The sequence below is a fragment of the Eulemur rufifrons genome, chromosome 7 (genome assembly GCF_041146395.1).
Source record: "Eulemur rufifrons isolate Redbay chromosome 7, OSU_ERuf_1, whole genome shotgun sequence".
Classification (NCBI taxonomy): Eukaryota; Metazoa; Chordata; class Mammalia; order Primates; family Lemuridae; genus Eulemur; species Eulemur rufifrons.
This window is the reverse complement of record NC_090989.1, coordinates 206,361,117-206,388,011: the sequence shown is the minus strand read 5'-3', so window position 1 is coordinate 206,388,011 and position 26,895 is coordinate 206,361,117. Positions and strand designations below refer to the sequence as shown.

General features: G+C 42.0%; 1 protein-coding gene across 5 annotated transcripts in view; it reads right to left on the bottom strand.

Annotated features, from left to right (window-relative positions):
• AOPEP (aminopeptidase O (putative)) overlaps positions 1-26,895 on the bottom strand; it is a 306,549-nt gene that overhangs the window by 22,156 nt on the left and 257,498 nt on the right. For 4 of the 5 annotated variants that reach the window (XM_069476298.1, XM_069476301.1, XM_069476303.1 and 1 more), the window contains one exon: positions 7,489-7,605. The exons of the other annotated variant lie outside the window; for it this stretch is intronic. In XM_069476298.1, coding sequence (XP_069332399.1) covers positions 7,489-7,605 — 117 coding nt within the window. The remainder of the gene's footprint in view (positions 1-7,488; positions 7,606-26,895) is intronic. 5 annotated transcript variants of the gene reach the window in all.

Genomic DNA, 26,895 nt, shown 5'->3' with positions numbered 1-26,895 from the left:
CTGGGAGCTCCCCTTGAGATCCGGCCCCTCGTGTTTTACCCTGGAAAACTACTTCACTAATTGCCACACACTATTCTGACCCTCCACAATGGTCTCCTTCTTTTGGTATTCAATCTGAAAATCTGCCTCGTGGGGCTTTGTTCCATGATGGTGCATCCTGACAAGGCTGGGCGGTGGCCTGGGAGCCAGCTGGCCTGGTGATGAGACCCCGGGTTCGCCTATACGCAGGGCAGCCAGCAGGGGAAAGAGAGGAGAGAAGAGGGTGCCCACTGTGCACCTCTGGACATCACTGAGACGGAGCCAGCGTTCTAGCACTGCCCCTACTTGGAGGCTTTGGTGTCCTGCTGTGCAGAGGCCTTGGCAACGACACTGCAGGCTGCCACACCCCCAGCACCACAGCTGGGGAGGCATAGCTGGGTGCTGCCCTCACACACCACCATGATTACAGGACCTGACATCAGCAACACCAGGGTTTCTGCCTTTCTATGTTACTTAGATTCTGATCAAGGGACAAGAGGAGCCAAGTTCAGCACACGGCATTTTAATAAACTGTTGCACACCCTGAAATGGCAACAGAGCCCAAAGAGATTATATCTAGCCTCTTCTCTGAACTATTCTGTGAGAAAACAAAATAGAAATGTCTTATTTATTTGTAGCCATAACACTACAAAAAAGCAACCAGGAAAGAAAAGGGGAACAGGGAGTTACAATGGCAGGGAACAGACCCTCCTTCACAAAGCCCCGATGCAGAAGGTGAAAGTGGTCTTGAATGGAAAGAGTTTTAGCATTAAAAGGAATGAGCAGAATCATGAGGACAGATTAAGTTTTGTAATCCAGGGGCATAACATCCTGCTAAATCTTTCTTCTCTGCCACTTTGATATGCCCCTCTAGGCCTGTTAATCATTAAATGCTCAATTCATAGGAACCATGCATTTGGCCAAATGAAATTCAGAAATGAGCATCAAAGCTATCAGACCACTGCGCTGCTGGAGTCACACCTTCCACCTTTGGACTACAAATAAATGCTGCGCTGCTTTCTTGCCAAGCAAACAGTGAGTTCTCCCATCAACAATGTATTAAAATACACATCTCCCTGCGTATGTAAAACCTATCACAGGCATGGTAGGAGACCTAGAGCCATGGACATGGTTTGCAAGGGCTCTTCAGCCACAGCCAATGCTGCAAGGTTAGATGTTTTTCCACTCGCAATCAACCTTGAAAGTGTCCTTTTCAGTCCAGAATGCAGACAGGATGAGTGGTAAAACAGGTTTGTCCTTACTTACTAATCTGTTTCCTTAGATGTACTTGCTCCTACTGCTTTAGTTTGCAATTCCTTCTTTTTTCTTCCACATGAAAGATTGCAACCTCCCAAGGTTACATTCTTTAGAGTCTTGGGAGAGTACAGCTGGCTCAGGGTGGCCTCTCAATGTCTTTCTAGCTACTCCACTCTGTGCTGTAACCAATCAGCAGGCATTTTATTAAATGAGATTTTAAAAATTGCTTTTTGTGGATCAGCTGCTGTCTTAGAGCAGTGGTTCTTCACCCAGTGATTCTGCCTTCCAAGGGACACATTTGGCAGTGTCTAGGGACACTCTGAGTGCCACGATGGGAGAGAGCAGGGGTTGCTACTGGCAATTCACGGGTGGAGGCCAGGGATGCTAAACATCCCATAAAGCACAGAACAGCCTTCCACAGAGCAAAGAATCATCTAGTTCAAAATGTCAGTAGTGCTAAGGTTGGGAAACCTTGATTTGCAGCAGATTCCCCTCACCCTGGACAATATACCTCCACCCCCAACCACCAAGCCCCAGCTCAAGAATTGCATAACCAAATACACAGGGGCTCCCAGTAGTTGGGTAGCCTACAAAGGAGGACTATGAACAGAATACACATCTAGCAACTGGGCCCATTTCCTTTCTCTTTCTTTCTGCCAGTCTTCACAGATTAAAACAAAAAGTAGCTATAGGTAAAGAGATAGTACAAAAGCTGTTTCAGCTAAGCAACAAGATGTCACCATTTCAGACCAAATGAGTGGAAGTGAATCTTATGTGAACAGAAACTATGTTAAAACTATGGGTGCTTACATTTTCTCAGGGCTCTCACAGATGTTTTCCTATCCTGTGTTGTTAACAATCCCATGAAGAAGGTGTTTATGGCTCCACTTTAATCCTGAGGAAACTGAGGTTCAGGAACCTTGGTCAAAGTCCCCAAGGAGGAAACAGAAGAGCTGATGAGAGCCTTGGAACTATCCAGGTTCAACATTCTTTAAACTGTGGTCTGTGACCCATTAGTGGGTCATAAGATCAATTTATATGTCACAATGCACATTTTTAAAAGAAAGTGAAATAGGACAAAATAGAAAATATCAGAGTAAAGGCAGTTTCACAAAGTTTTTCCAGTTGGTTGTAATAAAAAGAAGTCCAAAAGCTGCCAGTCTAGTGGAGGCACAGCTTTGTGGATATGGAAAATGGGGCCCGCGGAAGGTGGGCAACTTGTCTGGGGTCCCTAGCTGGCTGGGGCCCTGGGGCTTGAATCCAGCTCACTGCTGCGTCAGCACGCCTTGGCCAGTACCAGGTATTCGGCTGGCCTGAGTGTTTAGACGAGATCAAGAAAGGGAAGAGCCGCACACATGCACATGAGCAGGTACCATCCTTCCCTGCACGTGAGGCTGGGCATGGGGCAGTACCCTGATGGGAGGGAGTGCAGTGAAGGTCACACCCTGGGGAAGACAGAGACGCTCCAATCCAATCCAGGAGGCCCCTTCCTTTAAACCAACAGTATTTCCCCCAAAATAGTGAGAGGACAAACTGATGCTGCCAATGGCTCCTCCCAGAAAACTAATTTTCTTGCTCAGCATATGAACTGAAATATCAGAGCAGGGCATGCCACAGTGTGGACCTTTCTAGTTAGCCGCACCACCAAAATGATGCTGGGAGATTTTATCACCTGAGGCATGCCCCTGATTTCAAAGTGTTCAGCGCAGTCTGTAGAAACAAAGTTGCCTGAGGTCATTTGTGGGGTTCTGGGGAAAGAGGTCACAAAGCCAGGTTCCAGCAAGGCTCACTTTGCTAACAGGGGGTAGCTAGTTTACAGTTAAAAGACCTGCTAAGACAGGCAAGGAATTTACCATTTAAAAAGGGATCTATCTTAGAAAACATCTTTTGTTCCCAGAATTAGCTGTCAAATATATTTTTAAACTTTTATGGCTATTTGAGAAATATACTCAAAAAACCATCGACAGGTGCTCCTTTGGACTTAATTTCCCATCAGCTCATTTTCCTTCCTAGTTGAAGCAGCCCAGCAAAAGGCGGCGGTCCGAGACTTGGTGGGTGAAAGATGGCCCATTCCTGCAGTGACCTTCACTTTCCAGGCCAAGGAATGTAGAGGTGCCCCTCCCTGTCCCACCCTGCAGAGGACGGCAAAGCATGAGGTGGCCTAGGCCGGTATGCCCTGCTCCACCCACCTTCTGATTTCATTTGTCTTTGTGCATGTTTTCTTCAAAATTCTGAACACGGGGCACCACTTCCCCCCAGAGCAGACCTGCATATTCACACCACATGATGCACGCACACATGGGGTGGGGGTGCAGAGGGTACAGTATAACCTGGAATGGTATTCAGAAGGCTGGTCCCTACAAACCCCCAACATGCAAATACTGGCCAAGCAGCATCCTCAGACTCAGTCCATGGTTCAGAGATTCTGACTCACAGATCTGACCTGGGAGCACAACTGGAACACAGAAGCAATACAACTATGGAGACACACAAGAACAGTTGAAAATAAACCTGTCCTTCCTTCCTTCTGTGCGTGGGTGAGACTGTACTGGTCCACCCATTCAGAGAAGGAAGGAGCAAAGGGACAAACAGGGATGATGGCCCAGAAGCTAAAGCAACCACTGGAATGGAGAGCCCGCTGCCCTTGAGCCATCTGGACAGGTTTCTCACACAGTCCAGGCTCTCTTGACAGGCTACCTCGGGAACACGCTACATTCAGATCGCACTACTTGGCCAACAAAAGAACTCTGCAGTGCACTTCGCAATGAGGGGCATAAGCAGGTGAACACGGCAACACTGCCGAATCTAAGGACTAACGGCAGGCTCACCTTCTACAAAGGTAACTTCACACGCATGCTTTCAGGAAAAAGGCCAGTCAACAGGAGAGCAAGGGGAGCCTTTCTGCATATCTTGGAAATAAATACAAGGGCACATCCAGACAAAGCAGGTAAAGGAATGGCCATTCCCACCCACCACTCTCGGGCATCTCTTTCTCTGTACTAGAGAGATACTCCATTATCCCAGGCTGGCGTCTTTCTGCACCAGACATCTAATTCAACGCTGTGGTCCCAAGGTCCTGGGGCAGCACCCTGAGCAAAGAGCATCAGAACCATAACTCACACTGCTCCCTGCCAGGAAACCCCTCTAGAGCCATTTCCAAAGGGATACTGAGTACACAGCCTGCCTCACTCCAGTATCTCTAGCCACCGTTCAAATGATGGCTATGCACCCCATGTCTAAGAGCCCTGATAACAAATGGACGGGACTATCCTTGCTTGCTAAGTCAAGAAGGGCCGAGAATAAAGTCAGGATCCTTGAGACTTTTCCTACCAAGTAATAATTCTTTCTCCCATGAAATTTTCTGTCACTTAAAATAAAGGTAGATGATTATTCGACTAAACTCCTGTTAATCAGCGTCAATATAAATCACACTTAACTAATAAAGTTTCTAGAAAATACCCTGGTTGGCCAAAATCCTATTGTTTTTCTGGTTTTGAGTGACAGTTCAAGGAAACTTCACAGTGAGATAAGCGTCAATGTGACTAGCCACCTGCCAGGACCTTGAGAGTTTGGGGCGGAGGCACTTCCCGAGATGTGCACCACAGCCTTAAGCCCCCACGGCCCCAATCTGGCTCCTGCTCACTTGACCTCAACCCTGCAGGCCCTGGCACAGGGCCAGCAAACCCCTGTGTGACAGGCCAAGTCAGTCCATAGCTAGGAATGGTGTGTATGTTTTCAAATGGTTTTAAAAAGTGACGGGGGAAAAAAGACCATGACTATCTTGAGATGTGTTAATTATGTGAAATTCAAGTTTCAGGGTCCGTAAAAAATTTTATTGGCAAACAGCCACATCTGTCTGTTCACATACTGTCTATGGCACTTTTGCCCTACAACAAAGTGGAAGAGTTGCAACAAGGATTGTGCGCCCTGAAATATTAACTATCTGGTCCTTTGTGGAAAAAGTTTGCTGACTCCCATCCTAGCACATGCCAAGTTCATACCTCTGTACTTGCTGTCATCTCTGTACAGAAACTATCCTGACCCTTGGCTTTGTACGGACAGCTGCTTCTTGTCTTTAGGTCCTAGCTAAAATGTCACTATCTCTTGAGTAACCTTTCCTGAATTTTCTATCTAGAGAAACCTAGCCCAACTCTGCCCTGTATATCTCCTTCACAGCTCTTATCTGAAGTTGTCTTGTTCATTTACTTATGAGCTGTCTTTTCACAAGACAGGCTTCCTTGCCTGTCGTTTCCACTGCTATGTTCCTAGTTCCTAGCAGAGCATTTGTGAACTGCATGAACATTGGTCATATTAGTTACATGAACTGAGCAAAGATGTACTCAGACCCCTGTCTCTCATTACCAGGGATCCACACTGAAGAGACTGCCCTGTCTGGGCATCATGATACAGCTCGTAAGATGTAAAACAAGCAACCAAATAAAACCTGTTATACTTCCCAAAGGTTTTATTTGGTTGCTTGTTTTAACAACTAAGTGGAGCTGTAAGTTAAGAACAGGATGTGTTTTATGCCCAAAGGATGGGGAGAAACTGGGACTCCCACCTCATGGCTTCCAGACATCAAGTGACAGGTGCCCGGCGCCTGCTCTGATCCTCTCGCCCTGGTCTGTCCATGCCCATCATAGGGTCCTGGCATTTCAGTGGTATTCAGCTCCCATTAAAACATAGCCCAATGCCTATAAATAGGAAGGTCTTTTAAACACTAATTCAATATAACAGTCTGGCATTTGGAAACTCCTATAAACAAAAATATAAGAGTTGAAATAAATAGTAACAGTTGCTCAGGTGGATAAGAAGTTATATGTGTCTTCTTGGAGTTTTTCAATTACTCCTGAATTTACGGGACTTTAAAATGCATAACAATGTCCATTTTACCTTAAGTTAATAAGGCATTGGCTTTTATCAATTTACTCCTTTTTTTTTTTTTTTTTTGAGACAGGGTCTTGCTCTGTCTCCCAGGCTAGAGTGCAGTGGCATCATCATAGTTTACTGCAATCTCAAACTCCTGGGCTCAAGTGATTCTCCTGCCTCAGCCTCCTGAGTAGCTGGGACTACAGGCGCTTACCACCATGCTTGGCTAATTTTTCTAATTTTTTGTAGAGACAGGGTCTCGCTCTTGCTCAGGGTGGTCTCGAACTCCTGGCCTCAAGCAATCCTCCTGCCTTAGCCTCCCAGAGTGCTAGGATTACAGGTGTGAGCTACCGTGCCCAGACAATTTACTCCATTTTAATGATTGTAAAATTCATTTAAACCAATATATCCTGAATATCATTTCAATATCATCAATAGGGAGAAATTATTACAATATTTTGCTTTTTTATTTAATGCTTTCAATACCCACTGTAAACTTTATACTTATACCACATCTCAATTCAAAATAGCTACATTTCAAGTGTTCGGTAGTCACATGTGGCTAATGGCTGCTGTACTAGACTGCACAGTTTCAAAATGTTCAGAGTTATTTTCAACTGAAACAAACCAAACTTACTTGCGTTTTCAGCATTTTAGGAATTTTATATAAAAGAGATTTCTCGTTGAGCTCTTGTTTTTTACTTAAGATGACTGAATACATTAAATATTTATTATTTTATATTAAAAAATACCCCAGAATTCATCTTAGGATTCACATTGCATTCCTTATAATAAGGTAAAAGATATTAAGGACTACATCATATTGCTTTCCCACAAGCATCCAATTTTAATTTTCAAACCACGGCTGCTAGATTCAGTTTTCATTTCCTTTACACATGGCTGCTTTCCTGTCCTAACTGAAGGCAACCAAGGAGCTCTGACATATCTGAGCCAAGTTTCCTTCATGTGCAACAGGAAGGTGCCACCATCAGTGTGCAAGATGACCCGCCCAAGTTAATAGCTCAAAAACACTCCACCCTGCCTGCTCCTTCCTTTAGGAGACCTATTCTGTCTTTACAATTTAAGAAGTAAGAGGGAAAAACTTAGGATTTCAAAATACTCTGGTGAGCAGCACAAGCATGATCAGAGGGCCCCTGCTGGAGCAAGCACACCGAGGGGAGCAGCTTAGCTCTGCCCCAAGCACTTGTTCTTTACTCATACAGCAAACACCTGGAATTTTGCTAATAGAAATGGTAGTTCCAATAGTTTGGGACTACAGTGGGATCGTCATTCTTTGCCAACACTGGGGTCTGCTGTTTAAACTCTGAAGGCGTTCCTGCTTACCTCGGCATCCTGATCGTGGAGGTGGTATGTCCTCTGGAGGCTACGCAGAGTTCGGGGGTTCAAGGTCTTCTGTTCCAAGAGACGCTCCAGAAGCAAGACCAGCTGGTCTGGAAGAAGCTGAGGGTAAAACCAAACAGCCTGTGAAATGCCATTCAGCTGATGAGAAACTAAACACAAATGTTTAGACCAAAGAGAGTAAATCCAGGGTAACCTGGGCGTATGTCTGAAACATGGGAGGAGTGCTGAGTTGAATTTTGTAAAACCTCAGGGTATATACTGTCTATATCCCCCAAAGACACTGCATTCTGGGGTCTGATTAAACCGTTTCCCATGACTTTTCAGCCCAGTTCTACACTTAGAGCAGATCAAAACTGTGCTTATCTTCATAAAACATTATCATGGTTTATCAGATCCCTTCCTTTATAGCATGCATATTCCAAAAAAATGTAATTTAGCCTAGACAAAGATTCAAGAAGCCATCTAATTTTAGGCAAACACATGGATACTTAACAGAAATAAGCAGCTTTCAGATTTCCTTCTTTACCAAATGAACCCTGCAAATACACCTGCTACACAATGAAAAACAAAGAACATATAATGAAACAAGAACCATGTGTTTCCTCCATTATAAAAATTATAAGTTTATACTCCACTAAAAAATTGTAAAAGGTTGTACAAATGATTATACATATAGCTATTTACACGGAACACAAACACACAAGGTCACCCATATTCCTGAGTTTTCAGATAAGAAAGGTCAAAAGTGGTATTACCAGTAAAGCAAAGAGAAGAGGAAGTCTTTGTGTGGTACAAAAATAAAAAACAAACTACATTTGTGAAATCCAAGAACCGAAGAGTAAGACTTCATTTGACTCATCTGGGTACCCTGGCGGCACTGCCTCGCACAGCAGCCCACCGGAGAAGTCAATTTAAGATATACTTCACAGGAACTGAAAAATACTTTATTCTAAAAATCAAGGTTTAAAAATTATTACTATTAACTCCACCATTCTCCACACTTAGCTTTTCTCTATCCCTGCTTATGCCCAGATAATTCCTATCAACTAACTCAAATTTACAGGTCTGGAAGCCAATAGCAGACTGATAGAAAATTCATATGAACACTTGGATTTTAATTGCCACTTTCTATTACTCTAAAAGAAATTTTAAAAATTATTGGCTTCTCTCCCTCCCCTCCTTCATCTTTCTGCCCTCAAGCGTGTGCTCTGTCTAGCTCCCCTCCTCCAACATCCCCCCACCACTCATTCATTCATACACACACACACACACACACACACACAAACACACTTTGCCATAATGCACACGCAGGGAGATTGCTAGGCTACACTGCAACATCCACCATGTAATTCCACAAAGAATGCATTTCTTACATTTCCTCTTCTCACCCTTCCAAGTTCTAACAAAACTCCACTTTCCTATAGAGACAGAGAGGTAGACAGAAACATACAGATGCACACCGCTTGGTTCTTCGGTCTGTTTGTCTCATAACATCACTCCACCTGAAAGTCAGGCTGTGGACAGTCTCTCAGGCTGACAGGAGAAACAAAGTGCCTTCAGCGAAATCACATTACAATTAGCGCTGACCTATGAGGTTCTACACACAAGGACTCAACCACTGGCCCTTAATTTCTTTTCATGAGAAGTCAGTGCTTGTAAGATGTCTTAAAAACATCAAATTACTACATAGCCACTGGTAACAAAAACCACCGATTTATCATATTCTATAGTTTTAGACACATGAGACTACTTTTATGATATTAAAAAGAAATCTGTTTTATAGAAGAGGCCAAACCCAGGACCCCAAGCCTCTGGTGAGCCTCCTCACCATGACCACCTTTCAGAGGTAGGTACGTGTGGGGCACCCAGCCTCGTGGCACTCCTGACCAGGCAGCCCCGCTGAAACCTAGTTCTCTGCCTTTCTTGCTGGCTCCTCCTGTCTTGGCTGAAGCAGCTCCCTCTGCCCTCCTTCTCCTCCTCCCCACCCATCTCACCCTGCAGCCTCCTTCAATGTGCCAAGGGAGGTCCTTTTCTGCTGGAGGCTGAGTCTTCAGCCTGTGGCCTCGTGTGCACCCTACCCATTCCCTGAAAGCTGCTCACCAGATACCCTCCTGCAATGAACGCTCTCCATGGCGTCTTCCCTTTCTTTCCAAACTTGGGCCTTCCTTACCCCACCCCGCTACTTTCCTTTGTTTTGCTACTGCCAAAGTGCGCTCCCCTGGGTTCCCCACGCCAGAGTGGCCTGGCCTGGGCACCCCACCTCCCTCTGCAGGGGCTGGGGGAAGGGACGGTTGCCACACTCCAGGGACAAGAACACCCAGCAATATGTAGGTGTGGGAAGGGCCCAGACTGGGTCAGAGTAGCCCAGCCTGCCCTGCATCCCACCTCCACAGGCACTCTCAAAACAGGTAAGTAGCATTTCTAAAGGCAGCCAGTCTGAGGGCAATGGGAGCTTGACGTTGACTGAGGCCCCTCCAGACACAGGAAGGCAGGCTTCTGGGAAAGAACCCGGCCCAACAGAGAAGTGATTCTCGGCAGTGACAAGGCCTGATCCAGTGCAGAACATCCACTGCCCAAGATGGGGGTCTCGTTTGCTAACTAAATACAGAAAGAACGAGCCCCACCAATTTGCAGAATTACAGGAAAAGAAAGAGTAGAAAGAAAAGCATCTCCCTATTATGTGCTTGCACTTACAAAGAGGCCTATTGTTAGAACTCTCATTTGGGACTTGGTTTAAACTAAAGAGACCCACAGAAAAGGAAAAAAAAACCTTTGAGTAAGACAACTAGATTGGTCCTCAACTTACCCCAACTGCGACAAATAAACACAGCTCCAGTTTAAAATCAAACAAATACTAATATGTGAACCTATCAAAATACTTGGATTCATACTTGTATATCTCTCAGAGTTTTCTTCTAAGCAGAAAGTTCACACATCTGCACATAGAAACAGAACTGAAACAGTCACTGGAAGTTTTTGTCTTCTCCAAAGTTTACATAATGGAAATATTTAAAGCTAAGCCCCTGAGGTAAGACAGACAGCTGAGATGGAAGGGAGGGAGTACATGTGTGGCCAAATCCTTAGGGTTCTTCAATAAGTGTAACTGGAGAGAGGTAAATAAAGAGCAAAGGTGGACACGCCCCCTCCAGGTATCTGCTCCTCCTTTAACAAGGCACCAACGACAGACTGCTGCAAGAGCCAGCTTGCTCACAGGCAGGCAGAACTCAACAAGGACCAACACAACCACGCTGAAAACATTCCTCCATAATGCCAGGAGATTTCTGCTAGTCCGACTCTTTAGAATAGACTTACAGAAATGACTCTCACTCAGTAAACAACCCGTAGCCATCTGGCTTTCAGCTGTAACTCTAATTCATGGGGGAGAAATGAAGTTTCTAAACAATGAAAAAGGTAGAAAAAAAATCAGTGAACAAATGCTGTTTGGGGAGGCAGACAATAAAACTAATTAAGCATCCTTTATTCATAAATAAGTTAACATTTTTAAAAAATGAGATTAACAGACCTTAAAAAAAGGATATTAAGGCAAAAAAATGAGGTAAGTAGCTACTTTAATACAGCACATTTCTCTTTGTAAAATAAACATTTGCTCCCTGTAATACCACCCTACGATGAAAAAGAAATGATATGTAATAAGCCAAAATGTTTGTAAGGCAAGTGAAAGATACCATATACCAGCAAATGTCCTCAGAGGCAGTGCTGGGCAGGGAGACCAGCCCTGGCAGCTGGCGCAGGGGTAATAGGAAATGTCGTGTGGATCATTCCACTCCCACCCACGTAGAAATCAAATTAAATTTCACATGACTTCTAGGCCAACTGTGTTTTAATACAGCAGTACTCCAGGAGATAGACATGGTTTTAGTCATACTATGGAATGATCAAGAAAAATAAAATATGTCTCTGAGCATTCCCCCCTACGAAAGCAGCTCTTTTTAACATCATAAAAAGAACGTGCCTTTATTTCTGGGGGTCTCATAGTGCTCACACCCACAGTTCAACAGTGACAGAAATAGAAAGTTCTTTCCTTTGCACAAACAAGGAATTCATGATGGGGTTATTATTTTTTCCATATGGAGACCAGCTCAGTATTTTTAAAATGCATCTGCCTCAGAAACTTAGACAAAATAAGACTATGGGGTGCCAAAGTCATGTGAGTACTTGAAAGAGAGAACTTCACAGGACTGTAAAACTTACTCAAACGAATAAAATGCTGGAGAGATAAGTACAAATGCTACTTGTTAACGATTTTAGAAGTCTGTATTCTAGCTCTAAACATGGACGATTTCATAATTGTTAATTACCGGGAAATGTACAAAGGGGAAAAAAAGTCTATTCCCCGCCCCCCCCCTCCACTCAACTTAAGAGTAGACACAAACTGTATAACTTTGAATGGTCTGAAAGAGTTTCTACACAAGCTCTTGGAAAGAAAATAGGAATTGCTCAAACCTACCCTCCTAACCTACAAGCAACACAAAGAAAAAAACCCTGACTCTTCCAGAAGTCACTTACTGCTGTCACGAGGGGCATCGCTCTCTCCAAGCTCCCAGAAGACCACCCACACAACTGAGGCCCCTCCACCGTTTCTTCCATTAGCATTACGCGGAAAAGGCCAGCTCACCTCCTAGATCAGAAAATGCCCCGGACATGTCTCACGACTGACCTTCCAGAGGCAGGACCCGTGAAAAGGGACCAGTGCTCACGAACATCCGAGCCCCATTGCCTCACCCCTCTGAAAGCAAACGAAGGCACCTTCCGGCACAGCCCAGCTGGCATGGTGCAGCCGCACACGAAGAAAGTCACTGCACGGCTCCGCAGACAGGGAATGAGCCTGGGACTAATGCAGCCACCGATTGACAGTGGCGTGAGTTCTATTATTACCCCATTATCACTCTGGGATCTGTGCCTAAATGGAGCATGCTTCCTCCCTGATGCCATTTCCTTTTATCCTGGCTGGAGACTAAAAGCGGATCAATGGGGGCAATACATATGATGTCACTTCAATTTACAGCGACGGGCCTCCCCTCTTTCAGTCTGTCTGAAACACACAGAAAGATCAATTCTTCCCAAAAATGGTTAAAAAATGCTTAGGGAGCATTCTTCTTCCAGAAAAGCATTCTCTGCTATATTTGTCTATGTTACTACGGCAGGAACTGTTTACACAGAACAAAAACAGAAGACATGGGGGAGGGAGAAAAATCACAAATTCTGTATGCTGGAGACTTACTGGCTGAAATTTAACACAAGCAGGGGCCAATCCAGAATGAAAGAGCTGACCTCTGAAAGTCACATGCAGAAGGCCTTCAGTGTACGGCACAATACACTACAGTTTTCCTTTGCCCCTTGGATTAAAAAGGTGATCCTATAGATATAAAATGTCTCTGATTTTTATGAGGTTTGCCCAAAGTCTAACAAATTGACTTCCGCTCTTCTCAGATCACACACCCACCACGTGAGTAGACCCTCAGGTTGTCCCCACAGTCCACAGGTGTAGGAGGAAATAGTTCCCACGCAAATAGCACCCTCGTGAAGGGCAACAGGGAAGCTCAGCTGCAAGACCAGAGGCAGAGCTACAAACCAGGACATGTTTTAGACAGTGATCTGGAGCAAATAAAACAAACAAAAATCTCTAAATTGTATAAATTTTCACATGGTGATTTTTGCCAGTGGGGCAAAATGAAGATATAATCCATGAAGTTCCTCAAAACAAAAGCAAGAGAGTTCTCCTTCCAAACAACCCAAAGAAATGCTCAGTAGTCACAGAAGCCAAGTGTAGCCAACTTCTGCCCGCCCCCCCACCACTGGCCAGGGCAACGCATGGTCTTCCCAAAATGCCAATAAATGGTCTTCATCCATCTCTGTCATTTTTTAAATATTTAAACACTTTTCCAAGTAACAAAAATAGATAATCTTTATTCTAAATAAGTAACCTGTATAGAGGAAAAACACACTTGGTCTGAATTGCTCATGAAAATAAAACTTAGAAAAGAAAAACCATTCTTCACACATTGAAGCAAAATCTTAACAGTTTAAAGAACTGTCAAAACTTAGGAACAGAAGTCTATACTATTCACATTATTTGAGAGACATAAAATTGGATTTGCCAGCAAATGAAGGTCACCAAGTAATTAAGAATGAAAATAATTTTCTTAAAAATAAAGAAAACCCATAATCATGTATTTGTTCAGCGTAATCAGTTATTTTTGATTATCAGATATCTTTAGGGAGTTGTTCATAATCAAATTTTGGAAAGAAAATTCAAGCAGCATCAAATATTCATATGATTCATTTTATATACAAAAAAGCACATTTACTTATTTTTTGGAAATTCTAATGACCACAGTTTAAAAAGACTACTGTACTTTTGAACCATGCCTTTGCCCACGGTGCTTCCAAAAGTGGCACCACAGGGACTAAAACAGACACCATCATTAGCAAATTGTATCTGAAACAATTTATTGGCATAAATCATTCTCGTGTTTCCAGATTATAAGGGTCAAATTTTCATGTGCTATTATTTTCCTTAACTTTTGTTCAAGTATTACCCAAACTATATGCAATCCGACACAAAGCATATTCTTTGAAGTACATAAAATGCAATCCTCTTGTCAACTGGATCTCTTACAATCATGTGTACACTAATATTTTATATCACACATTTTGGAAAATAAAACATTGTAAACACTCAAATTGAAAATTTCCCAGTATTGCGCATGCAAGAGAAGCTTGGGATCCTTGCGTCTGCCTCCCCCACCCTGGAAGCTGCCAGATCAATTACAAAGGGGCCAAAGGGCGAACATTCTCCATATGAATTCTATGCTTCCTCAAGATCATCGCTCATGAAAAAGAAAACAAAAATTCCTAAGTGATTCAGTCTCCTAGCCCTGTCATGACAACAATGGCATGTTCAATGTATGACTTAAGGATTTCTAAAGAAATTGGAACACTTTAAAGTATCAAAATAGTTCTAACTTTTCTTGTCTTTTCAGTTTTTTTCCATAGAAATCTCCTTCTTTGTGATTCCTCAGAATTAACGATCTTGGCCAAATTAATAAATGTAGTTAATACTTGATGTATTTATCTCCAATGAGATATATATTTTATAAACCTGAGTTATTAATTTGTAAATAGTGATATTTCTAACTGCAAATTCTAATTAAACACTAATTTATGACCCACTAAAGTCCAGCATATGACTATGCCTTTATTGTGAAAACTGTTGGCTAGTTCTGAGTCAAACAAAACAAGGTATATGGTATACAGCCACACAACAGAATGCTATGCAGCTATTAAAAACAATGAGATGGAATTATTTCTATAATATAGGAAGATGGCAAGAAATGTTATTAGTGGAGAAAAAAGTTCAGAATAAAATATAGAATATGGTTGAATTTGTGTAAATAACCTTCTAAAGCTATGTCGGAAGAAAATAAGGGACTTCATGTCGGCTTTTTCTCTGTGTAACCTACACGAGATCTCCACTCCTTCTCTTCTTCGTTTTTTATGCCTCCAGCTCCAGTTGAAATATTTTTCTTAAACCATGCTACAAATACTTCCTAAAAATCTACTTAATGGAGAGAAGATCTACTTTATGAACAAATTCATTACTACAATCTAAGAGCACTGAAACGTGTAAATGATTAAAGCAAGTGCTCTGGCAAAGTGCTTAGCTAGCAACTGGAAGGAAACCAGGGGCTTTTGTGAAGATGGTCCAGTCAGTTAAAGGTAGATCTTCTAGCACTAGTGCACACCAAGAAACCTATCATTGTCTCTCTAGCCTCAGTCATAGCAGCATTTTAAAATAACATATACCTCAAAAGTTCTGATTTCAATACTTCTACACAAAGGTGAATGCTAATACTACCAGATATAAAATGTTAGTTCTATGCAATCAACATTCAGAAATTGGAAGAATTTAAAATTTTCCAAATATTTTGTAGAGGCATAGCACCAGTCACATGCTCAGATTTTTGTTGTTATTTACAATATAAGCAAACTATTAAATATCATCAGATTTTTTCCCAAGAGGAAAAACAGTAACTACAATTTCATTCAAACCCAGAATTTCTTATCTTCCTCTAATTTCCTATATTACTCCAATATTTCAAAATCATATGGTCTGTGTGGGACTGTTTCTTACAAATTTAATGCTTTTAGGAAATAACTAAATCAACACTAGATTCTTCTCTTGTAACATTCGGTTGATTTTTTTTTATATAGCCCTATACTCCTGGTGAAAAGTAATCTACACCATGCACAAAATTACTGTGTTCATATGCATAAATAAGCAATCCTTATGGATATTCAGTCTGAAAAGTTTTTCTTCTAAATTACAAGTGATTAGCAAATGAGGGAAAAACCTAAGCTCTCACAATACTATCTTCAGAATCTTATCTAGAAAAAATAAGATCCCTTTGAGTTTAAACAAGGAATAAACGAGTTCAAACAAAATTATATTTTAACTTCTATAAAAAGAACGTACATTTTTAAGGCAGTTCCTTAAAGACTGGAACCAGATTTTCCTCGTATCATGTGCCATCTATCGGGTCCCTGCTAGTCAAATTGAAATAAACGACTTAATGCCCAACACAGTAAAAGGGAGTAATATGGTAACGTCTGCAGGAATAGCTGTCAGTTAATAATTTAGTGATTTAAATGAATCTATAAAAACAAATTTATATAGCCACACATGAAAAGACCAGAAGTGATTTTCACTTCTAAACTAGAAGATATCCAAAAAATACAAATTCAAATTTATCAGCTTAAAAAGTTCTGTGAACATTCTGTACGATAAGCAGATCTGGTTGATAATTCTTCATATTTAAAAAACTAATGGTAAAATGACTGAAATGCATCTTCAATTATAATCGACTGTAGTCAATGAAATGATGGCTCTGCAATGTTTTTAAAAAGCCAGTTAGATTGTGTAGAATCATAACAACCTATATTTTACTGTACGTGCAAAAACTCAATAGTATGTCTTAGACAGAGATCTGTCCCTTTGCTTTCCATAGTCTCCTTGTTAAAACTTCCTGTCAAGGATTAAGTGAATTTTTAAATTATCGGCTTTTTTAAAAAAGTAAGACACACAAGCATTTGAGAGATAATGACATAACAGGAATTGAAGGTGAGGAAAAGACAAGCAACAGAAGGAAGGAGAAACCCTGCCGGCCACTCTGATCCTCGGGTTAGACAAGCGATTCAGGCATGGACACACACATACACTCAACATATTCTGGAGCAGGAAACATAATTTATGGAAATTTCACTCTTGGGTGTTTATTCTAGGGTCTAAAACACTAACATTCCATTACTCCCAGTTCCTGTGCTTTTTTCTTCATAGGCACATAGTCAAGACAACATAAATATCTTTTTGGTCACATTTTATTTTCTAATATTCTTTCTGTATTTTCTACCAAATCCAAACTAAGCATAAATTTTAGCCACATGGCTACAATTTGTCAGGTGGTTTCTGTCATAAAGTTAAAGAAACCTGTCCTTAAACGTATGGAGATCCAACCACAACTAAGGAGGAATGGCGGGGGAGGTGGGAGAGTCTAACAAGTCAAACTACATGAATTATTGCAGTAAAAAATAATGGAACAAAGTTGTTTTTATTTAATAAAAACGTGTGGGGCGTACTGTATAATCTACTATCCAATGTATCTCAGTTTTATTTCACAGAATGATTTAATGTCCATAATGCACAGGAGTCATATTTCACTCAAATTCTGTACACTCTGGGATTCTAGTTCAGACGTTTTACACTGTGGATTAACTTTGTAAAGTTTATGAGGAATAGAGCAAAGGATTAATTTCTTAAGGGTCACTTCGACACTTAGGAAAATTCATATTATTGAAAAAAATGGACTTAACTTCAAGAGAAGGGCAGAGAAAAAGTTTCACAGACTTTCAAGGAATGTTTAATTTAATTTTTAACTTCTTTTCTCTCTTTCACCCAAATGCTAGCTCATGTGAAAGGAAGGAAAGCTATTATTGGGCCAGCATTCTCTATGAAAGAGAAGTGGCTGTCTTGCAGATGCACCATCTCGTGAGAGGGTGACACAAATATGCCACTGGGAAACAGAACAAAACCACACGGACATGAACGACACCCAGTTTGTTTGCCCCAAAGTTGCATGCTCCGCACAAATGGCTAAATACTTCATAAACTAAGGTACTGCCCATCATGACAGAAACTATTCCCAATGAAACAAGTAGATTGAAACAGCATTATAAAAATGTTCTCTCAGGACAAAACATCCACTTTACTGCTGTAACAGTCTGACATTATAATATCAGGTCTACTGTGAGCTCTAGCTTGGACCCCAAGGCCAGGAGGTGATAGAAGAGCCTGGAATCTGAAATGTGGCTTTGTTTGCTGCCATGGAAATATCCTCTTATGTGATTTCAAGTACTTGAAAGTCAATTAACAGAAGTCAGTCTTCAAAATGGATACCCCCGTGGTGGTGAGTGGTGGTTAACTACAGAGCTAAAATCCCTGGAGGTCTGAGACCTGGCAGGTCTTTTCATAGGTGTTGGCATGAACATGATTAAACCTAAGATGAGCTTCTCAGTAGCAATCTAAAATCTCAAGCATATACAAGGTATTACTAATAGAATCCTGAAGAAATTTCACAAAATAAAGTTTTAGCATTTCTAGTCTTTTTGTATGTTCCTTCACATATGTATAATGTACTCATGTAAGAAAAATTCAGTATTATTGAAATAATATATTTTAACATCAAAAACTCCTTTTGGAAATTACAGAAAATGCTATGACATTTCTAAACTGTCTGTTCAAATTTTAATAGAAAATAGTCTATGGAAAACCATACTTTTCCTCCCCTTGGCATTCTAGCTTATATGTATAAATTAAGAATTTATCTTTTAAAAAAAGAGGCAGAAATGGAAGTTTTCTTTATACAGGTTTTTAGAAATTTTTCTTACACAATTAAGACTAAAAAAGAAGAAAAACTTTAAAGAATGTTCTGGCCACTACTGTTTACTTTCCACATTTTTGCAGTGTTTCCACTACATTGCTTTTAGCATATCAAAGTTACAATGTAGCAACTATAATCTCCACATTATATTCCAAAATGAAGCATGACTCATTTAAAACAAATTAACTTGAAAATCGGTGATCACAGATCCTCAGAAAGTGGAAGGTAGATACACGGACCTTAAAATTACTAAACCTAATGTCACAGGTTGAGAACCACTTTTTTCCTGATTTGATGATAGAGGTTCTCATCTCAGAACTTTCTAAGTAATAGCTACCTTTAAGACAGAAATAAAAAATGAATACACTTCTCCCCTCCTCGGCAACACAAAACCTCTTCTTTACAGTCAAAGTTTAAAACGCGGCTTTTTTTATTGTCTCTGGTTAGCTGTCCCGCATTCGGTCATCTAGGAGTATTTGCTAGGAATCGAGACCTAAGACCAGAACACCTCTAGGTGAGCACATACGCGCACAGTAAAGGGAACAGTTCTCCAGAAACTAAAATTAACTTGTTGAACGTTGCCTGAACCAGCAATTTATGTTACTATTTTCCTGATGGACTTGGTTTGCTTGATTTTTTTTTTACTTGAAAGCTTAGTCAATACAACACGCAGTAACAACCCGACGCCTGCGCCCCTGATGCACTCTGTACATTTAAAACGTTCACAAGCAGTATGCAAGCGAGAAAACAAAAGCAACAGCCACTCAAGCATCCCAGAGCGTTTTTGAAGGCAAACTGAAATCCCATTCACATCAAACGACATCACCATGGCAGTGGGAACGCAAACTCCACGGAGCGTTGGTTAGCTGTGAGCAAATGAGGACAGAATTAGGAAGAGCACGGATAATAGTTCACTTTTTCCCCCGCTAAAGCTCCAAGGGCGGAAAGCCTGAGGTCAGGAGGAGGAATATGAGAAGGGATTTGGGGAGGGTGGAGAAACCGCTCAATTGTCTCGACCCGCCCGGCTCCTGGCCCGCAGCGGGCGGGGAGGGCGCGCTCGGGCAGGGCGAGATCGTACTCACGTCGCTCGCGCGCCGGGCGGACCTGCAGTCCCCGTACCTGCCCGTGCCCGCACCCGCACCCGCTAATATCTTCGCGGCCGCACCTCGCGCCGCCCCCTCCTCCCAGGCCAATCCCCGCAAAGGCTGCCGCGCCCCACCCCGCCCCGCCCCGCCCCAGCAGCGGCCGGGCGGGGCGCGTTCCCAGGGCTCGGCGCCCCTTCCCGGCCACACCCCTGGCGAGGGCACCGCCGGCCCCCGCCCCGCCCCGCCCGGGACGGTCGGCTCCCACCCGGCAATTACTCTAATTAGAAGTTCTCCTCTCAGCACTTAAACAATGTACAAACCAGTCCCAACACAGCCGGCAATTCAAATGGCTTTGAGAACAAAGGCAGTCATAGCTGTAGCAATTTTTCCTCTAATTTAGAGAATGTGAGGACTTTCTCTCATTGCACATGGTATTTAAAAAAAAGTTTAAACCTCTAGCGTACATGCCATTTCACAAGGGTATTAGCATTACTGTGGAAAAAATACCAGACTATGCCGGCTGCAACTAACAAAGAAAAATCAAAGCCACTATTAAAAAAATAAATTTTATATATCTGTATACACACACACACACACACACACACACTTCTAAGTTTGGTCCCTCCTGCAGAACAAATGTTCCTGGATCACTTGATGGAAATGTGCAACATATAGAGATGTGAGGGGACTGTTTTTCAATAGTTTATAGATCATGTGAATAAAGGGGGAACAGACCACCCAGGGCATCTTTCTAGCAAACAATCTGCATAATCTTAATTAGCACTGGTGGAGGTGGCTAATTGTTCACACAAAAATCATTCAAATGGCAGTCCAAAGAAGAAAAAACGGAATGTCAGAGATGAGTTTTCTGGGTGCAAGGACAGCTTTAATGGCTAATGACTGGCATCTTCACCCTAAACAACCAGAACATTTGCACAGCAAACAAGAAACCAGCTTGTTTCCAATTCTGCAGAACAGATCCCAACAAAAAAATTAAAAAAAACTCCAACTACTGTCAACTAGAATAACTACTTCAAGGAGAGGAAAGTTATTTATTGGGAATAAGCGAGAGGCAGGCATTTCTAGAAGATGCACTTCACAACAAAACTAGAAAGATAACCGCCCTGAACCAGAGGGACCCACCTTAAGGGAAGTGAGCAGGCTTGCTTTTCCTAGAAAACTGTAATACTCAATTCACAAGTTCTGGGTATTAAGCTCTTAGTTCTAGCTTTTAAATGCACAGTGGAGATTTGAGGATGAGTAAAATTATAACTGTAAAATGTGTGCTTAGAAAAATAAAACATCAAAAACAAAGCTATCTTATACTTATTTGACAGTACTGGTTTGATCTTCAAGTAATCTGCACCAATTTAAAAGAATTATTGAACAATTTACAAGTTTACGTGAAAGGAAAAAAAATCACAGGCAATGAACTACTGAATGGAGAAAAATATAAAAAATTAAAATCATCACTATGAAAACTTTGCACAAAATAGGTTATGAGACTCTTCCCCTTTCAATGTATTTTTTTTCCAAAAATATATTTTAATTTTTAACATTTCAGGTAAGTATGGCTTTCAGTCTCATTTCATACATTTATTAACATGTACTCTAAAACGTCCCCAATTTTAAATGAAGGAAATCTTGAACTGTTCACATTATAGAAAACTAACTTAGTGGCTTATTTTCTTACAAAATGCCATTTCTGCTTCGCAGCTAAGTTTGCCTCTCTAAATATTAATATGACAAATAGCTGAATACAATTTAAATTGTAGTAACCATTTAAAAGTTAATCCTAAACAAGAAAGTCAACTAATTTTAAGTTAAAACAAGTAGAAACAAAACAAACTGCAAACACTTTCAAATGTTAATATCTACCTAAGCTTATCACTTTAGTACCCTGAAAATAAGACGACATTTCTGAAATACTTAAAACTAAGAAAATCAGGTGCCTCGGAAATAAAAATATAGAAAAGACTCCCAAACACTTGTTCTGCAGGTGAAATAAACATGGTGAGCAACTGAAAACACAGGAAGAAAGCTCCTTCAGAGAAAACAGTATTTCCAAAAAACTTATCCTTCCCTAAATTCCCCACTGAGTCAAGATCTAGAAATGGAAGTCTTAGCTAAGTCAATCTTTGTGTACAACACCTTCCATTCAATGCTAAGAACATTAATAAGCTTTCTGCATGTTTTCAAATGCATATGAATGTTGGCCGGGCGTGGTGGCTCACGCCTGTAATCCTAGCACTCTGGGAGGCCGAGGCGGGTGGATCGCTCGAGGTCAGGAGTTCGAGACCAGCCTGAGCAAGAGCGAGACCCCGTCTCTACTAAAAATAGAAAGAAATTATATGGACAACTAAAATATATATATACAAAAAATTAGCCGGGCATGGTGGCGCATGCCTGTAGTCCCAGCTACTCGGGAGGCTGAGGCAGGAGGATCGCTTAAGCCCAGGAGTCTGAGGTTGCTGTGAGCTAGGCTGACACCACGGCACTCACTCTAGCCCGGGCAACAGAGTGAGACTCTGTCTCAAAAAAAAAAAAAAAAAAAAAAAAAAAAAGCATATGAATGTTAAAATCATTAAATGTAATTCCTTAAAAAACTACTTTTCAGTTTGAAAAATTCATATCTACCTTTAGAATATAAACAACATAAATACTCTGCAATGAGAAACAGGAATAAAGAAAATTTTTACAAAATACACCAAAAGTCAACCTCCAATAGCCACAAACTGGTTTTAGCATTTACTTTTAAAAGCAAAAGCCATTGCCGATTAAGCTGCTGGTCAAATTTCCAATTCTGCTTTCGACTGATAGGGAGTATGCCTTAGGATAAACTACAAACTGTCTTGAGAGTATCTTCACCTTAGATAAACAGTTCTAACATCACAGATTTCATTTCTCAATGATCCCAACACTATTTGTTCAAGCTATTTTTGTAAGTTAACATTTTCCTCTTCGTACAATCACCCTGTGTTCCTACCTCTCTTCAAAGTGGGGGCAGTGGACGTCTTCCCAAGGCATCGCCAAAGTAAATCCCCAAAGACCACTATCCATTGCAGGGGCCCGCTGGGCAATGCTGCCGGAAATCTACTCGTGTGGTTCCCAGCTCTCAACTAACTTCACGTTAGTTTCATGACGGTAAGAACTAACGTAAACTGACATCTGTCCCTGGAGCATGTCTCTGAAAACGAACAATGAGCTAATTAGAGGCACAAGGAGAATGAGTATGAATGGGGGGAAAAAACTGAAAATACCTGGCTCTTAGGAGGGGGCGGCTGCAGTACAGCAATCCTTGATGATCATAACTCCCCTTCTGAATCTGAAGTCCTGGGGTGAGTGCACCAGATCCCCGACCTAAAGTCCTTCACTCAGAGGTCAGAGCCACCAGCGTCCTTAATCACAGGAACGTGTGGAAGTCCAGGACAAGAATGTATTTTAGGGAAACTCATGCGCCCAAAAGCCTGGCTTCAAAGCCTGGCACACATCTAATACAAGGACATCTTAACAACACAGTCGTCCTGGTCCTGGGGCTCCTCACCGGACCCTAGTCTCACGGCTCCAAAAGGAGACACAGGAGCAGAGAGGCTGGGCTGCCAGGCACAGGGGGTCATGGTGGCATCCTAGCCTGCACCCAGCCCTGTAGCTACCCCAGCCGGGCGTCCAGGACATCTCCCAGCCCCGCAGTTCGTCATGAGCCTGTATCCTCTACCCGCGCTGCGAGGTGCGCTGCACCGCCCAGACTGGGGTCGTGCCAGGTGCAGGCGATGAAACTCCACCCTCTTTAAAACCCGTTGTTCTCTCTTCCGCTCACAGCTAGCAGCCACTAGGGGCGCTGTCAACTGGCCAGTCACTCAGACTCAGATCTAATCCTGCCTGGCTACTCACCTAGTGACCTTGGGCACAAGCTCTGCCATGATGCAACCCAACTCTCTAGGGTGTCAGGAAACACCAAGCATGGCTGTTTGCTCCTTTTCTGTCTAAAGACACACTTTGCTTCTGGGCTTGAATTTATAATGGCCCATCTGCCTCATCAAGCTCCTTAAAGGCCAACTGTGTGCACAGTCCAAGATACGTGGTGTGAGGGATGCAACTCTTCACCCTACCAAATGTAACCACCAAATGTAAACCACAGCTCTCCACTCTTCTCCCTCCCCCAAGGGCCAGTGTCCCCTCTATAGAGTGCAGGCCCTAGGGCCTCACCAGCCTGCCTTACTGCCCAGTAGGTTTCCCTAAAGCACAACTCCGATCCTGGTCTCTTCTCTGTTCTCAGACTGAAACAGTGACATGTATGCCCCAACGTGTGCCTTTCAATATACCTCATTTCCAGTCCCAATCCTCTCCACAGCCTTTCAACTAACCTGTCTGTAGCCAAACCAGGCCCTTAGCCTGCAATGCCCTCTTCTCAAATGACTTTTTAAGGGCCACTTTTTTAAAGAACCCTTTGCCAATCTTACCCTTCCAGACACATAGGTGCTTCTTGGGTTTTATTCTCATTCATTTTCCATGTACCCTGTTAATTCTATTCTGCTTTACAGCAGAATTATTGGAGTGCTGCTGTGTATGAATCTCTAATTTCTGAGCTTCTTGTAGGCCTGGGATGTCTTTTCTTTTAATCCTCCCACCTCTACCCTGCATCTAGCACAGCTAGTTTTGAATTAATGTAACCTGTCTTGTAGCAGGATCAAAGTTTCCATCTTGTGCCCATTAGCAGTGATTCTTAGCAACTAAATGATGAAAATTTGTTAAAATAGGATCAACTTTAAAAGAGAAATTCAAAGATAATACACTTTTTTTTTTTTAAAGCTTTACACCATTAATTTCACAGGCAAAGAAAGCCATTACAGGTAAATGTCATATCTATTTCAGGGACATTTTCACTAGGAAGCTGTTGACAGCTTAACCTCAGCAGCTCAGCTATATGCAAATGCAGATGGAGCTGTTCTCCCCGAGAACTTCTCACATCTGTTATCTCAGCTGACTTTGCAACGGCCTTGTAGAGAGGGGCACATATTACCCACAGTCTTAGATCACTGGGGAAGGAGACACAGAAAAGTCAAGCCACTTAATACACAAAGAACATGTACACATACGGCAGTTGAAACTATGTAAAAATGTTACATATATGTGCACTAAAAAGAATGTTTATAGTGTTAAAAATAGAGAATCATTTTATTGAAGGTTTTCCTATAAAGTGTTAATAAAACAAATTATAGCATAAAAATCCACAAAACAATGACTAATTCAATTATTCACAAGTCAATACAACTGTGACAATTCTATCATTCTTTTGAATAGAAATGCCAATTTCTCCCAAACTGGTATTATAAATTAGCTGCATGTCACTTAAAATTTCTTCCATATTCAGTAATTGGCATGTTAGATATTATAATAAATTAGAAACTCCATTTAAAGATATAATGACTTTTTCTACTTTTATAGCATATATAAAACATGTGTACATACATTGTTTTTTCTGATAGTAGCTGTAAGAAGCTATAGGAAACTACAAAGCCACTGAAAATCCATTTCTAATACCACACCATGTGTTTCTCAACTATCCAACCCTGTGAACTCACCGATTCACTACCCTTCACATCAGTGGTCTCCAACCTTTTTGGCACCAGTGAGTGGTTTCATGGAAAATAATTTTTCCACGGACCGGGGTGGAGGTGGATGTTGTGGGTGGGGGGAGGTGGATGTTGTGGGTGGGGGAAGGTGGTGTGGAGCTCAGGCAGTGAAGTGCGGCCTGTTTCCTAACAGGCCACACACCGGTACCAGGCCAAGGGCCGGGAGTTGGGGGAGTCGCAGGTTTACATTATCAACATCATCTGGTGTGGTAGGCAGGCTAATGGCCAAATCCTAATTCCTGAAACCTGTGTATATGTTCAGTTACACGGCAAAGGGGAATTAAGGTTGCTAACCAACTGACCTTGGCACAAGGGCCTGGATTATACAGGTGGGCCCAATGTAATCACAAGGGTCCTTATAAGTGCAGAAGGATGGCAGAAAAGAGAGAATTTGAGAGAGGCAGCAGCCACAGCACAAGAAGGATTCTACCAGACCGTGCTGGTTTTGAAGATGGAGGAAGGGACCAAGGCATACAGGCAGCTCTGTAAACTGGACAAGGCAAGGAGCTGGATTCTCCCTGGAGCCTAAAGCAAGGAAGACCTGCCAACACCCTGACATTAGTCCTGGGAGACTTATGTTGGACTTCTGACCTCCAGACACTATAATACATTTGTTTGTTTCAAGCCACTAAATTTGAGGTAATTTGTTATAGCAGCAATAGGAAACTAATACATCTAAGTTCCAACTTCTTCTTATAATCAGTCTCACTGACTCTTCGCTTGTTTGGCTCAACATGTGAGGAAAATAAAGTCCTTTAAAAGCTCTGAGCTACATGTGAACTCATCAGCTTCCTTCTAAAGGGGAAGATTTCTTCCAAGTCCCTCCCCCAACTCCCAAATGTGCAGCTTTATGGGTGACTTCAGGCTCAATTCTAGTGGCTGAGAAGTTTGTTGAGGTCGGTGGGCTGGGAAGAGAGGGCGGCTAGATAGGAGGTCTGTGAGCCTTCTGGGTCTGGCTCTTAACTGCTTCGCTGCTTTTATAGCAGCACCAAGGCCAGGGCAGACCGTGTCAATGAAACAAAGGACAAACATGAAACAGAGCGCCATGGGCAACCGCGTCTTGATCAAATCTAAGAGCGATTCTAGTTAATAAGTAACATAACCCCACCACCTTTTTCATGGCTTTAATGATTACAGCCAGTAAGAAATATTCAGGCCATCCCTGTTTAGTGATGTTTTATTTACCCCTAAAGGCTAAAGTCTTCATTAAATGCAGAAGAGTTGTGTTCAATTCAACACATGTGGTGAGATCACAGCCTGGTTTATTGTACTTTTTAAGTATTTCTCCCCTCCCAACACACATACACACACACACTCCCCCAAGGACTCTGAATACACAGTGCACAAAGGCAATCTGGCAATATCACCATTTCACGTTACTACATAATTGATTTAAAAAACAATCTTATTTCTGAATAGTTTCGCTTATTCTCTACTTTTCTAGCACAAATCAATCTTCTCATTAGGTCATTTCCTACACTGATTAAAGCACAAGTCACTCCTGCAAAAAGGGTCTTCCTTTGCCTCCAATGTTTCACTCACGTATGTTAAACCCGGCACAGTTCCTGAACAGCACAGAGCCTTTTGGTTTGAGAAGGTGGACAGAATGTCTAAGTAGGAAAAAGAACGAGTAAAAGGTTGGAGCCTATTACTTATTGCAATCCACGTGTCAAGATCCACACCCACTACCTGCTTCTTCCTCAGGGTATGGAG